We start from the raw sequence: 14363 nt of genomic DNA on the forward strand, positions 1-14363 counted from the left end.
TCTGTTGAATGGAGAGTTTGGGCTACACGGGTCCTTTCCAGTTCCATGAATGAGGCCCATCTGGGAGTCAGCGCCAAGCCCAGAGCTTGCTTGGCCGGCTTTGCCTTTCCTCATCAACCCCCTGTTCCTCAAATCCTCGCCTAAGTTATTCATTTAACACACTTGTTTTTGGAATGAAAGAAAGGCGCATTACTGAATACTTAGCAAGGCCCGGTAACTTCGATGCCTTTAACAGAAAGGCCGTGGGAGGTCCAATGTTCCCCATAGAACAGTTCTATGGGTTTGTTTTAATTATACTATCCCATCATTTTGATCTGGTAAGAGATTGTTTTAAACAGGAAAGGACCAAGTATGGCACCTACTATGTGGCAACTGCTTTATAGTTCAAGGACTGATGAAGACAGAAAATTGAGAGGAGCATTTGGGCTGGAATCTCAAGTAGCAGCAAGTCACTTGACTTTCAGTCTCAGTTTCTTTATCCTTAAAATAAAGAGTACAATTACATGTTCCTTTAGGTCTCTTCCACTTTTTTTATTTTAAGGTTATTCCAGCATAATGAAGAGACTAGATTTTTGTGAAAGTGAATTCTGAAGCTGCTTCTACTTAACCTGGTATTAAAGGACTGCTGAAAGAAATGGGATTGTGTCCCTATTGCTGAACAGTCAGTATCTCTTATGGGGGGGATGGAATATATTGTATGAGGTACAGTAAGTAGGGCAATTTAATTTAATTGGAATGCAAAACAAGAGGGCCATATGGACTAACCCTGTGATTTCAATGATGGGGAACTGCCAGGTGAGGAAACTATTAATGCAGCACAGCTCCTCAGCAATGTTTTGTCTTGAGAGTTGCCAAGAGCATGAGGTTTGCCCAGTCATAGAGTCAGCCTGTGTCAGAAGCAGAACTTGTCTCTGAGACATCTAAATTCAAAACTGAACTTGCCCTTCAGATCTACCTTTATTTTTATATTAATGTTGAGAATACTATAAGTCCCAGTCACTCAAGTTAACGATTTAGGGTTTTCAGGCTGGCTCTCTATCTACTATGCAACATTCTCTTATTATAAGGAGTAATGTGAAATTCTAAAACGAAGGGTTGGAGCCTAATTGTGGAAAGCAGACCAGATCGCATCTGTTTTATTAATTATTATTTACTATAGAGATGATACTGAAGTTTCCAAAGCAGGGAAGTCACATGATTGGACTTTTATTTATGAATAAATTTTGGAAGCTGTGCAGAAAATGGAGTTGAGACAGGAAGACCAATTAGGAGGCTAATGCAATGATCCATATAAGAAGTGTTGAAGACCTGAATTAGAGTGCTAGGTGTGTGAAAGAAAATAGAGATGTGAAAACTACTTCAGATGACACTGAACATCTGATTGGCTATGGAGTGGGAATAGGGGCAGGAAAAGTGAGGAAAACTTGGGTAAATGAGGGATGGTGGAGTTGGGAGGAGGGCTGGGTTTTGACCCCTTAATCACTCTCTATTCTTCAATTTCTTACTATCCACTTTTTCCTCTCTGTTAACGAAAATCCATAGGTCTCTTCCTTCTGATCCTTTACAAATCTTCACTTGACATTACTATCCCCTTAAGATACTGTTCTGTATTTTGGTCTTTCATAACTAAGCTCCAATAAAATGCCATAGGAAACTCATTGCCTCCACTTCTTTCCCTCCTACACAGTTCCCAACCCTTTGTAATTTGGCTTCTAACCTCATCATTCAACTGAAAGTGTCTCTCCAAGGTTACCAGTGATTTCTGAGTTGCTACTTTGGACAGCCTTATCTGAGGCTTCATCATTCTTGACCTATTTATATGTAGTCTCTGACAGTGTTTATCAGCTCCAACTCCCACCTTTTTTGGTAACTTAGTACATACAGCTAAGCAAATTGTTGGCTAGGTCTGACAGTGTATGCCTCTTTCCCTATGTTTAACCCACCTCTTCTGAGAAGAAAGCATTCTACAGTCAGATGTCAAAATTGGTCACTGCATCAAAAAGGAGTTTTGAAGTTTTTTAGTGTTTCTTTTTTACATGATTGTGGCCAAGGAGCAAATTGTACTGTTCTTATTACTTTTATCTGTATCAATCTTTGACTCCTTTGTGTTTATCATTTCTTTCAGTGTAATTTTCTAAACTTCAGTGACAACTTTGTTCAGATCTTTCTGTTTCAATCTTGCATCTTCAGATGCCTGCTGGGCATCAACAACAGAATGTCCTAGAGACATCTAAATTCAAAACTGAACTTGCCCTTCAGATCTACATTTATTTTTATATTAATGTTGAGAATACTATAAGTCCCAGTCACTCAAGTGAACGATCTTTACATTGCTCTCTTCCTCCTTTATTCCCATCCAATAAGTTACTGAATTTTGTTCCTTCTACTTCCACAACACCTGTCACCATGTGTTTCTATTCGTGTGACTTCTATCCTAATTCACATCCCCCACACTCTTGCCTGGACTATTGCAAGCTTCCTAAAAAACTTCCTATCTCTCCCATTCAGTCCATTCTCCACATTCTAGTAAAAATAATCTTCCTAGAGCACAAATCTTAGCAAATTCCTTGCTCAAAAATTGTCAGTGGCTCTCTGTTGCCTCTAAGATAAAATATAAATGTGTCAGTCTCACATTTAAAGCTCCCCAGAACTTCGCTGCCTATGTCCTGCCTTTGTACAGGTGGCCTCATGTTGAGAATATACTCTTACTCTGCTTCTGTCTTTAGGAATCTTTAGTTTCTTCCTTCAAGACTTTGTTCATGAACTACTTCCTATTAGAAATCTTCCAATCACTTTAGTTAACTATCCTCTCCTCAAATATTATTTATGTACTGTTTATATAACTGCTTACATAATTTATCCCCTCAGTAGAATCTAAGTTCCTGAATGTTTGTGGCAGCCCTTTTTGTAGTGGCTAGAAACTGGAAACTGAATGGATGTCCATCAGTTGGAGAATGGCTGAATAAATTGTGGTATATGAATATTATGGAATATTACTGTTCTGTAAGAAATGACCAACAGGATGATTTCAGAAAGGCCTGGAGAGACTTACACGAACTGATGCTGAGTGAAATGAGCAGGACCAGGAGATCATTATATACTTCAACAACAATACTAGAGGACGACCAGTTCTGATGGACCAGGCCATCCTCAGCAACGAGATCAACCAAATCATTTCTAATGGAGCAGTAATGAACTGAACCAGCTACGCCCAGAGAAAGAACTCTGGGAGATGACTAAAAACCATTACATTGAATTCCCAATCCCTATATTTATGCCCACCTGCATTTTTGATTTCCTTCACAAGCTAATTGTACAATATTTCAGAGTCTGATTCTTTTTGTACAGCAAAATAACGTTTTGGTCATGTATACTTATTATGTATCTAATTTATATTTTAATATATTTAACATCTACTGGTCATCCTGCCATCTAGGGGAGGGGGTGAGGGGTAAGAGGTGAAAAATTGGAACAAGAGGTTTGGCAATTGTTAATGCTGTAAAGTTACCCATGCATATATCTTGTAAATAAAAGGCTATTAAAAAAAAAAAAAAAAGAATCTAAGTTCCTGCAAAATAGGGATTATTTTTTGTTTTGTCTTTGGATCTCTAGTTCCTAGAGCACTGCCTTGCATATAACAGGCTTTTATTTAATGTTTGTTAGACTGAATTCAGTATAATTTAGCTTTGTGAAAAATCAGAATCTTGGTTATTGCCATGTTATCATATTTACTTGAATGATCCTTGTTTCCCCAGATGTAAAACAGGGGTGACACCACTTATTCTATTTCAATTCCATGAGGAAAGATGAACTCTGAATTTTGAAAAGGAAAATTTGTTTTAGAAGTCTGCTAAACGTTACCATATTAAAAAAAAATTTTTTGTAAAGGAAAAAAAGAAAACTTTACAGAGGAAAAATGGAAGCAAATCATAAATAGGAAATTGAAGGCTATTTGGATTTATTTCATAGGAAAAAATATTAAATAAGAACTCTAGATGATCCATTTCAAGAGTGGACAATTTAAGACAAAATGATAGACAGTTTCCGTAGAATTGGGGTTAGAATTATCTTTTTTGCTTTTCAAAGCACTAACAATTCCCAATGGAAACGTCTTCAATTATACAGGTGAATAATTTCCCTTTAGGGAGAGTGCTTTGAGGAAGAAATTAAACCAGGGAAAACAGAAATTATGGCCCACATTTCAGGATGAATGATGACAAACTTTTTGCTAAAGCAACACTGACAAATCTTAGGGAGCAGAATTGGATTAATAAGTTGTTGTTGCTGTTTGTCTTGCTTTCTGGAAGAGGAACATGACATCAGGGAGGTGGTAACATGACACGAAAGTGAATTGGATTTAAGTGAGGGAGGGCTGTGCAAGGTCACCTGCCTCACTTTCCCCTCCAGAGTTATCTGGGTCCAGTAGCAAGATCTATAGATCTTAATCTATAGATCAAGATGGCTGGAGATGCCCCTGGATGCAGTGGGAGACCTTGGCCTTTTTAAGTTAAGGTCTTCAACAAGTCTCAGGATTGCTATCAACACATTATTTCACAGATATTATCCAGTGATTTGGCATTATATTCTTAGAGGAAATTCTCAATATTAGTAGATTTTTAAAATATAAAATTGCTACTAAGCAAAGCTGATAATTACTAAGAAATATTAAAACGATACTATGAAGAGATCAAGCAATGGAATTAACAGCATTTATATACATTAAAATCTAAGTGATCGAGGCCTTGCTTTAAAATAGATTGTTGTGTAAGATGTAATACTGTATGTATAAGGAAAATCCACTTCACAAAACCTAAGAAAGGAATCTGGTTATTTTTATACAGTTGCTAAGAAATGACTATGTTAAAGTAGTCAGGTGGAAAGTCACTACATATGTGGAAGATGAAAGAATTTTGCCACTTTCTTAAAATTCCTCCTTAAAACCTTTAATGTTGTCCAAATGATGAAATGGGCAAAGTTTTAATCCAATAGCTTTTCTCAATCTAAAGCTATTACTGGTCAAGAAATATATTATGAAATAATAAAAGATGAAATAGTTCAGTAATAGCACTTATTTTATACATATAAATTGTGGTAATGATGTGGCTCTTTAAGTACTCAAATACCTACCATTTGATAATTTTTTTCCCCCAAAGGTAGATTTTAGGTAGTTTACCTTTTGTATTAGAGAATTCAGCAGTGTCATAAATGCCAAAATGAACTGGCTGGCTATATCTTGGTCTGAATAGTCTGGGCAAATGATATTTGACATAAATGTCATCCATACTTTAAAAAGGCAGACTGGCATTTTAAATGAGTGTTTTTGAAATTAAGGCTAAAGAGGCTGCTAAGAAATAAAGACCATTTTCACAGAATCACAGATTTAGACCTAAAAGGTTATCTAGTCCAAATCCCTCATTCTATATAAAGATACTGAGGCTGAAAAAGGATAAATAATCTGTGCACACAAGTCACAGAGGTAAGTTTCAATCATCTGACTAAATCTTTCCATTGTACCATACTTTTATTGTGAGATTCATCCTTCATTTTTTCCAGGACTACTTTCTCCATATTTACTCCACAATGACCATTCCAAATAGGCCATTAAGATTTTAGCTCTTTTGAAGTATTCAGAATCATTAAAGGAAAACCTTAAACCATTTTCTAACATTCAAAATGCAAAATAATTCATGTATAAAAAAGACATATGCTTATACATGATACTTTCAAGAAATTAAGGTACCTAACCTAGTGGCAAAGAAATGGAAAGAACACTGAATAGGGAACTGGGAATCTGATTCAAATCTAATTACTTTTTCTAATAGAAGGTAAACTCCTTGAAAGATAGATTGAATTTTATTTTACATCCCTATCATCTAGCAGTATCTTGTCCATAGCAGGCACTTAAATTATATTTGTTGATTTGATTAAATTTCTGATATGTCTTCATTTGCAACTCAGGTAAAGACCCACATTAAATCATCAGTTGTTTAGTTGTCCAACTTTACATGATCCATCCCATGAACTTTATCTATGGGGTTTTCCTAGCAAACATACTGGGGTGGTCTGCCATTCCTTTTCCTGGGTAACCCCATTTTACAGAAAAACTGAGGCAAATTGGTGTTAGATGACTTGTCCAAGATGACACCGCTAGTAAGAATCTGAAGTCTGATCTGAACTCACATTCCTGACTCTAGGCCCAGTGTTCTCTCCATGGTACTACCTAAGTGTCCCTATTAAACTCCTACCAAATACCAAGTCTTTTACTAGGCACAAAGGTATGGAAAACATACCATATGGAAACATGATCCCTGATTTCAACTAACTTATGGTCTAGAAAGAAAAATGAGAAGCTTAGATGACTTCTAAATTCACATTTTCCTATGAGTCTATAAATCCCAGGGTCTTTATTACCATATTATAGAAAGTATGATGGTGATAATTTGGCTGTTATCACTGCTTCTTTGAATTTAACATTTTGAGCAGAGCTGCTTCTCCTTTATCCCTTATATCCCCAGACACCAATTATTAATTTAGAGATTTACAGAATTTAGAGCTGGAAGTGACTTTAGAAACCAGTAAGTCTGATCTGCTCATTTTCTAGTGATGTTTATCTAGCCCTTATTTTAGCTTTTCTATATCCAGTACCTACTACTTGAGCTAATGGCAATGACTTACTCTCTCCTCTAATCTATCCTTCAAACCATTGTCAGAATAACCTGAGGGTTCTCAACTTTTTGTGTCATTATCCATTTGGCAGTCTGGTAAAGCCACTGGACCTCAACTGTTGGCCAGATGCATTGCAAAGATATCTGAACACAAGGAAGACTTCCATTATGTATGAGTTAGTGGTGAGTCAAATAATTATAGTACTTTTGAAATAATGATGAGTGTGGAAATTTCAAAATATTTGTAATAACTCCCTATGTGATATGAAAAGGCCTGTGACTTCTGATGGAGATAAAACACAGGAACTACCGATACTGCTATGATTTGTGGCTTGCATTCATAATTAAAGGAAATATTAAATTTCAGTTAGAAGTCAGTAAAAATAAAGATCAACCCTTAGAAATGTTTTAACTCTTTTGTATGATTCCCCCCTGCTCATCCAAGTTCTAAGACCACTTTGGGAATGTGAACCCCAGATTAAGATTCCTTATTCTAATGCACAATTTTAAAAAAAAAAAAAAAAAAAAAAAAAAAAGGAAATCTGAATTAGTTCTGGATTCAAGCCCATTATAGTATTTCTTCATCCTGTCTATCCAACCTTATCTCACACTGCCTCCAGCAGGATCAGGCCCTTCTCTTTATTCTCTGCCACATCATACTCACTTTCCTCATGATCTTTGAACCTTTGAAATACTCTCCTAATTTCTTTTCATCCATTTTCAAGGATAAACCCAAATCCCTCCTCTTCCATGAAGTTTTCCCTTAAGGCTCATATCTTTCATTATTTATCATCCAACTTAATTTTAGAACTTAGTTATTTCTTCCTTTATATTGTAGTTTAACTGTTTATCTGTGTTTGTATCAAGAATTTTATATTTCTCCCACAGTTCCTAGCATACATCAAGACTTTCACAAAGCTCTGCTATATTGAATTCATGACTTTTTTCATGTTTTGTCATAAAGAACCTATGTACACTGATATTTTCACAGAATCTGGTTCACTGAAACTATTTTGCACACACATTTCAGCATAATGAAAGGATTCACCTACCCAGGGTAACTTAATTGAATATGCTGTACCTATTAGTCAGAAAGCAAAATACAAAGACCTGCCAAACTGGAAAAACAAAGGATATGTCCACATATCAAGCATTAAAAAACAAACCAATTTCTGAAAAAAACTTTCTTGAATAAAACTTTCACAGAAGTGAAATTTCTTGAGAAATACCCTATCATAAAAGCCAATTTGGTAAAAACAGACTTCACAAAACATCCTTAATTAAGAAAAACAGTATTAAAATTTCAAATCTTATAATATGAAATGGTCAAAGACATCTGGGATGTATAAATAGGCCACACACACAAAAGAAAAGATAATCCAGATAATCTTGCAGCTTCACTTTTTAATGGAAGCTACAGCTCTTCCAAGAAATGGCATTTGTTCAAATAGTTCTTGAGCATCGACTATATTTAGGGCTTTGATGAGAACTTGTTAAAGGAATATAAATGAATTGAAAACAATCATTGTCTTCAAAGATCTCACATTCAGGTAAGGGAAATCAAATATAATTGTGAAATAACATCGCAAGAGAGGAGTACAACCCAAAAGGTGTTCCATCAATCCTAGTCAGTAAAAGTACTATTATGCCTTGTTTTATGCATGAGGAAACTAAAAACTAACATGACTTGTTCAAGGTCACAAAGCTAGCAGTAGCAGAAAGTAGTATATCTGATTCATAATTATGACATACTGTGACAAATTATGTTCACAATTTTATGTTCCCAAGCTGATTTAAAAAAAAAAAACTAATCTGCCCAGGGTTACTAGTATGCTATTAAGTATTAATTTTTGAAGTGAGGTTTTCCTGGCTTTGACAGTAGTTTTCTAGGTACTATAGAAAGCTGTCTCTAAAAATTCAATAATTATATTAAAAAATGAACTAATTTGTTTCATATTGCACCTCTAGCCTTTTATGTGGCATGTTCTTTCTTACACAGTATTCAAAATATTAAATGCTCCATTAACCTGTTTAATAAAATCTTTCCCTATTAAGAATATTAGTATAAGATACCTTGGTATCACAAATCTTTCTACTTAATATAACTAGGTTTATCCCACTTTCTGGCAGTAGATTAACCATTTTGACAGCACTTCCCATAGTAATCCATTTGTTCAACAGTTAATAAATTCTTACTATGTGAACTACATACTGAGATAGGTAAAAACAAATTACTATGGAAGTTTGGAAGAAGAAATTACTATCTGACTGGTGGAGGGTTGAGAAAAATTTTTTATGAAGAAGGCATTAGAACAAAAGGAGACAGGGAAAAATAATTCAGACAGCAAAGGCCAGTTTTTTTGAGTCAGGAAGATCTGGGTTTAAGTCTGCCCCAGAACAAGCTATGTGACTCAGTTTAAGTTATAAACTCACAATGCCCTAGGCTACGCTCCCAAATTGCAATTTTGGGAGCAAATTGCAAATCTTTTACAGTGAGAGTCCAGAAATCAAAGGTTGAGAGAAAAAAGGGAGGAGAAAAGCATATATAAACATGGTGTATATCGTTCACATTTCATTTGCATAGAAGTTTTATGAATAGCAGTTCCATTTCTGCAAACCTTCACTTTAACATACAGTTGTTAGGGGAAATACAAAGTTTAGGTAACAGTGGTTCTTGGCCTCATGGATCATAGTTTAGACAAACTTCAAAGACCTATATACCAATGGAAAATTGTTTTTTTTCCCCTAAATACTGTCCTCATGAGAGATTATTTAATTGGCCTTTCTCCTGTCTAAGGAGGGCCAGGAGCAAAATAGTTTTTGTAATTGTGTTCATATAATTCCTGGGTTTGTCTTGGTAGGTAGAACCCCAAGTATTTTATATTATTTACAGTTATTTTAAATGGAATTTCTTTTTCTATATCTTGTTGGTGGACTTTGTTGGGAATATATAGAAATACTGATGATTTATGTGGGTTTATTTTGTATCTTGCAACTTTGCTAAAGTTGTTAATTATTTTCACAAGTTTTTAGTTGATTCTCAAAGATTCTTTATATCATATCATCTGCAAAGAGTGATAGTTTTGTTTCCTCATGTCCTACTCTAATTCCTTCAATTTCTTTTTCTTCTCTTGTTGCTATAGCTAATATTTTTTGTACAATATTGAATAATAGAGATAATAATGGGTATCCTAGTTTCACCCTGATTGTACTTGGGAAGGCTTTTGGTTATGTCCATTACAGGTAATGTTTACTGATGGTTTTAATTAAAAATTACTTATCATTTTAAGGTAAGCTCCATTTATTCCTATACTTTCTAGTGTTTTCAAAGGAATGGGTGTTATATTTTGTCAAAAGCTTTTTCTGCATCTACTAGGATAAAGATTCCTGTTGGTTTTACTATTGATATGTTGACAATTTTCCTAATATCGAATAAGTCCTACATTGCTGGTATAAATTCCACCTGGGTTATAATGTATGATAGCAAAATTGCTTTTAAAGAGAGAGAAAAAAAAGCAAAACTTGTCTTCAGTATCTCATCTTTCTTTCTTGAGCTTCTTGCTATCTGCTACTGCTGTGAGTTGCCCAAATCTTCTAATTGCAGACTCCACATTCCCAGGTTTTATCCTTTTAATCCCTGAACTTCTGTTTCCCTAAGAAAAGCTATTCAATCTATGGAAATATGTTTAGAATAATTGCACATGTTTAAACCTATATCAGATTGCTTGCAGTCTTGGGGAGAGGAGAGGGAAGAGAAGGAGAAAAATTTGGAACTCAAGGTTTTGCAAAGATGAATGTTGAGAGCTATTTTTGCAAGTTTTGGAAAAATAAAATACTATTGCAAGAAAAAAAAAAAAAAACTATTCAGTCATCTCAAACTAGTGTATGCTCCTTAACATTTTATAGGTGTCTAGTGATACAATCTAAGGAAGTAATAGTAATTATGTCCCTCCCTGATTGATTAGGTTTAGGCAGAGCTATTGAAGGGGAATCTAGAGAGTTCGGACTAAATGAACTCTCATGTCCTTTCTAAAAACAGTGAGATTTTGTGATTCAGAGTACCTGAAAGCATGAGGGATAATCAAATAAAAGAAAGATTTTCACATTGGCCGTCCCCATTTAGACCTTTATGTCTAACCAGGTTAAAACTGGTTCTTTTCCACAATCATAGCAAACAGAGCTTTGGAGTTGAAAGACATCTCAGAAGGGACAGATCCCCATTTCTCTAAAAGGTTATTATCCAGTCTCTGTTCAGTTTCTTCTAGTGAAAGTGCGGTCACGTCTCAAAAGGCAATACTGGGTGAGGAGAGAAGCTATGGCCACGGAATCGGTTACCCTGGGTTCAAATCCGGCGCTTGCACCTTACGGCGCTAGGATTTCAAGCAACTCACTTCCATTCCACCTGCACGTCACCTGCCTACCTTTCCTAAGCAAGCGTGCGAGGGATAACGAAGTGGAGCAAGCTCCTTAACTCCATTCCATCAATATTTAATGTTTCGATCGCACAGATTTATTTCAGCTGTGATAAAGCCCCGCCTACTGCTAGAAGTTAGAAACAGATAAACTGGGGTTTTTAAACTTCTGACTCCGAGGCCGTGACCGCACGCTATTGTTGTCGCTGCGATTTTCTTTAAAACCCGTCTCAATCCGGGTTTCGCTAACACAAAGAGTAACCCCCCATCCCTCGCTCCAAGGAGTCGGTCAGAGAAGGGGGGTGGGGGGGTGGGGGGGTGGGAGGAGGGGAGGTGCGTGATTTATTTGGGTCGGACTTTGGCCCGGCTCTCCCGCACGGGCGGCGCCTCGTCCGCGGCGGGCGCGCTTTGGGCGGCGGCCAGCCCCGGGCTCGCAGAGCCTCCCAGCGGGCTCGCCCGGCTCGTTCGCTTACCTGGGCCGGCGGGGCTGTCTCCGCCGCCGCCGCCGCCGCCGCCGCCGCCGCCAGGGAGTTTGCTCCGGAGCCCCGCGGAAGAGGCTGCCGAGCGCAGCGCGTGTCCGCAGCTCGCCGAGAAGTTCTCGGACGCCTTCCTGGCCAGGGAGAGAATGGGGCGCGACCAGCCTGCCTCGTCCCCGGCCGTCGCCTTAGCCCCGGCCTCACTGCGCGCTTCGTGCGCTGGCGGGATCCCAGTCCGGTCTACGATCTCGAAGTCTTCCCGCGGATCCACAGCGGGGGAGTGAGCAGCCTCCCCTTCGGCCATCTTTACACAGTCATCTGACACCAGTCAGGAGGAAGCGGGCTCGCAGCCGCCCCAGCCGCCCGCCCGCCCGCTCGCCCCGGGCAGGTGCCATCGGACCTTGTGCCTTTCTCCCACTTTGGGCGGGCGGCGGGCGCGAGCCAGCGCGGGCTGGAAGGAGTTTTAGGGAGTTTTCGGACTGGTGGGAAAGAAGGGGCACTTTGGGGAGTTCCCGGGTGCCAGGCGGGCAAGAGTGAACTTGGTGAGGGATTCTCGCGGGTCAACAACTTGAATGGGTCTCCCAGCCAAAAAGGGCAGGGGTGAGCCGCAGGGACGACTGATCATTTAAGCAAGAACGCGCTTCGCGGCTCGCGACGGTGGCTTTTGGAGCCCATCTCCCCGGGCTTCGCTGTGATAGGGTTTGGGCGGCCGGGTGGGGGAGGGCGGAGTTCTCCGGGGAGAAAGCGCCAGGCTTGCCCGAGTCTTGGCGCTCACGTGACCGCGAGCGTCGCGCTTCTTTCAGTCCCACCTGGGGCGGACCTGAAGGGCCGTCCTGATTTAAAGTAAATAAATTCCAGGAACCAGCAGTGGGGGAGGGGATTAGGGAAGGGATGACTTCGGGAACGAATGTGGACGTCGTGAGTGCCGTCGCTCCCTTCTTTGTCCTCGTGTTCTCGGGGCCCAGCGCGGGAGAGGCACTAAGGAGGCATCGGAACGCCCGACTTAGCTGCTTCTGGGAGAGGAGGGAGCTCGGAGCTTGCGCGTGCCCTCTTCTCTCCCTGACACCTTTCTCGCGGGCCTCTACCCCTCGTGCTCGGACCCTAGCAATAGCAGCCTGCCGGCGGGTCTGCCCAACACGCGTCTCTCTCTCCATCCTCCACGCGGTGTCCAGTGACTCTTCCTAAAGCTCGCGCGTGTCACCCCCACACCCGCGCCTCTCCGGTATGCTGAATGGCCTTCCTTGTCAGGCAGGGGGCGAGCTTCCGGTCCCGAGCTGGCGCAGGGAAGTCACCCAGCGAGCTGGCGCAGAAGGGCGGAACCAGCGGCGCTCTCCTCAAGAACCTTACAGCTCACTGGGAAGATAACCCGTACACAACTTGCCACAAGCAACACACAGAATTGAGGGAGGGTGTTCTGAGAAATGAAGACGACTGTTTTTGCTAAAGAACGCCTTCCGCAGTGAAGGAAATCGGGTGTCAGTGAAACAGAAGCAGGGATGTGGTGGAGGGGGGATCCTTCCCTAAATCTACTTCCAGGTAGAGGATTCCTGAAATAAGCGCAAGAGTTCGATGATCCTGCGAGAATTAGCTCTGCAGAAAGCCTTTTACGGTTCATGTTTGGAAGCAAGTGCTCTGTGTTGATCACTTTGATTTCTTACATCAATATTTAAGAAATAAAAAGGACAAAGTGTTTTTTTTTTTTTTTTTTTTTTTTTTTTTTTTTTTTTTTTTTTTTTTTTTTTTGTGTGTGTCTAACTCCTGTTCCTAGACATTATTGATTTACAGACTGTAGTGGACCAAGTGGCCCTTCCTCTACATATTCTTCCTCCCGGCCACTACTTTCCCAGCTGTTTCTCGCTTTCCCCTTCACACTCCTTCAACCCCCAAAACGGAAGGAACGGGCAGAAGATCTTGCTTTAGCTCATATACTAATAAAAGATGTCGGGCCACTTAAAATTAGTGCCAAAAACCCCCAAGGAAAACATTCCGAAATCGGAGGGACTTGGGCTAATTATCTTTTAAGCCCTTTCCAGCTCCAGAACTAAGATCCTTTCTTCATCACATGAGGTTAGAAGCCGGTTTCTCACTTCTGAGGATTCTTTCCCCAAAGTCAGGAACTGTCTGACAACACACTAACTCTGAGGTTTGGGTGCCACCTTGTGGATTCCAAGTGGATGAGTTCTAAACAGTTTCCAGGACTCTTTTCCCCAGGCCAATTTGGCTATGGCTTCTAAGGCACTAGGAAAAAAAAATCTTTTACTGGGATCATGGCCCTAGGACTGGGAGTGATTTTAGAAGACATCTATTCCTATCCCTTCATTTTACAGATAACTGAAATCTAGGGAGATTAAGTGAGTTGCCCAAAGTCACAAAGACACAGGGTGGAACCTAGAGCTTCTGACTGCAAATCGGAAGGTTTTCCCATCTGTATCATGGGGAGGAAGACTGGGGCTTGGGAGTAAGAATACACTTGGAATAAAAAGGGGCATGAGGAAGTAAAAAGAAAAAAAAACAAACAAAGTCCTTTTTACCTACAGTTTTTAAACTTTTTAAAACTAGTTTTTATAAATAATTTTATTTTAAATATTTTACAGGAGAAAAATGTACATCGTTGATGATTTTTTTTTTTTTCATGGAAAATTGTTATGGAAACTTCATTCACATATGATGGGAACACTTGGATTCTTTTTGAGTTTGAAAAACACTGTTTTACAATCCTGGATTTAATTCATATAATATACTGCGGTATGAAACCTTTGATATCGGTGGAAATGGCACTGATGGGGAAATTTGCCAGATACTTGAAGCAG

General features: G+C 39.3%; 1 protein-coding gene across 2 annotated transcripts in view; it reads right to left on the reverse strand.

Moving 5' to 3' along the window:
* Positions 1-12240, reverse strand: part of RUFY1 (RUN and FYVE domain containing 1) — a 38072-nt gene extending 25832 nt beyond the window's left edge. For both annotated transcript variants that reach the window (XM_031953533.1, XM_031953532.1), the window contains exon 1: positions 11551-12240. In XM_031953533.1, coding sequence (XP_031809393.1) covers positions 11551-11857 — 307 coding nt within the window. In that variant the 5' untranslated portion in view covers positions 11858-12240. The remainder of the gene's footprint in view (positions 1-11550) is intronic.
* Between the last annotated feature and the right edge of the window lie 2123 nt (positions 12241-14363).

Source organism: Sarcophilus harrisii, chromosome 2, assembly GCF_902635505.1.
Source record: "Sarcophilus harrisii chromosome 2, mSarHar1.11, whole genome shotgun sequence".
Taxonomy (NCBI): domain Eukaryota; kingdom Metazoa; phylum Chordata; class Mammalia; order Dasyuromorphia; family Dasyuridae; genus Sarcophilus; species Sarcophilus harrisii.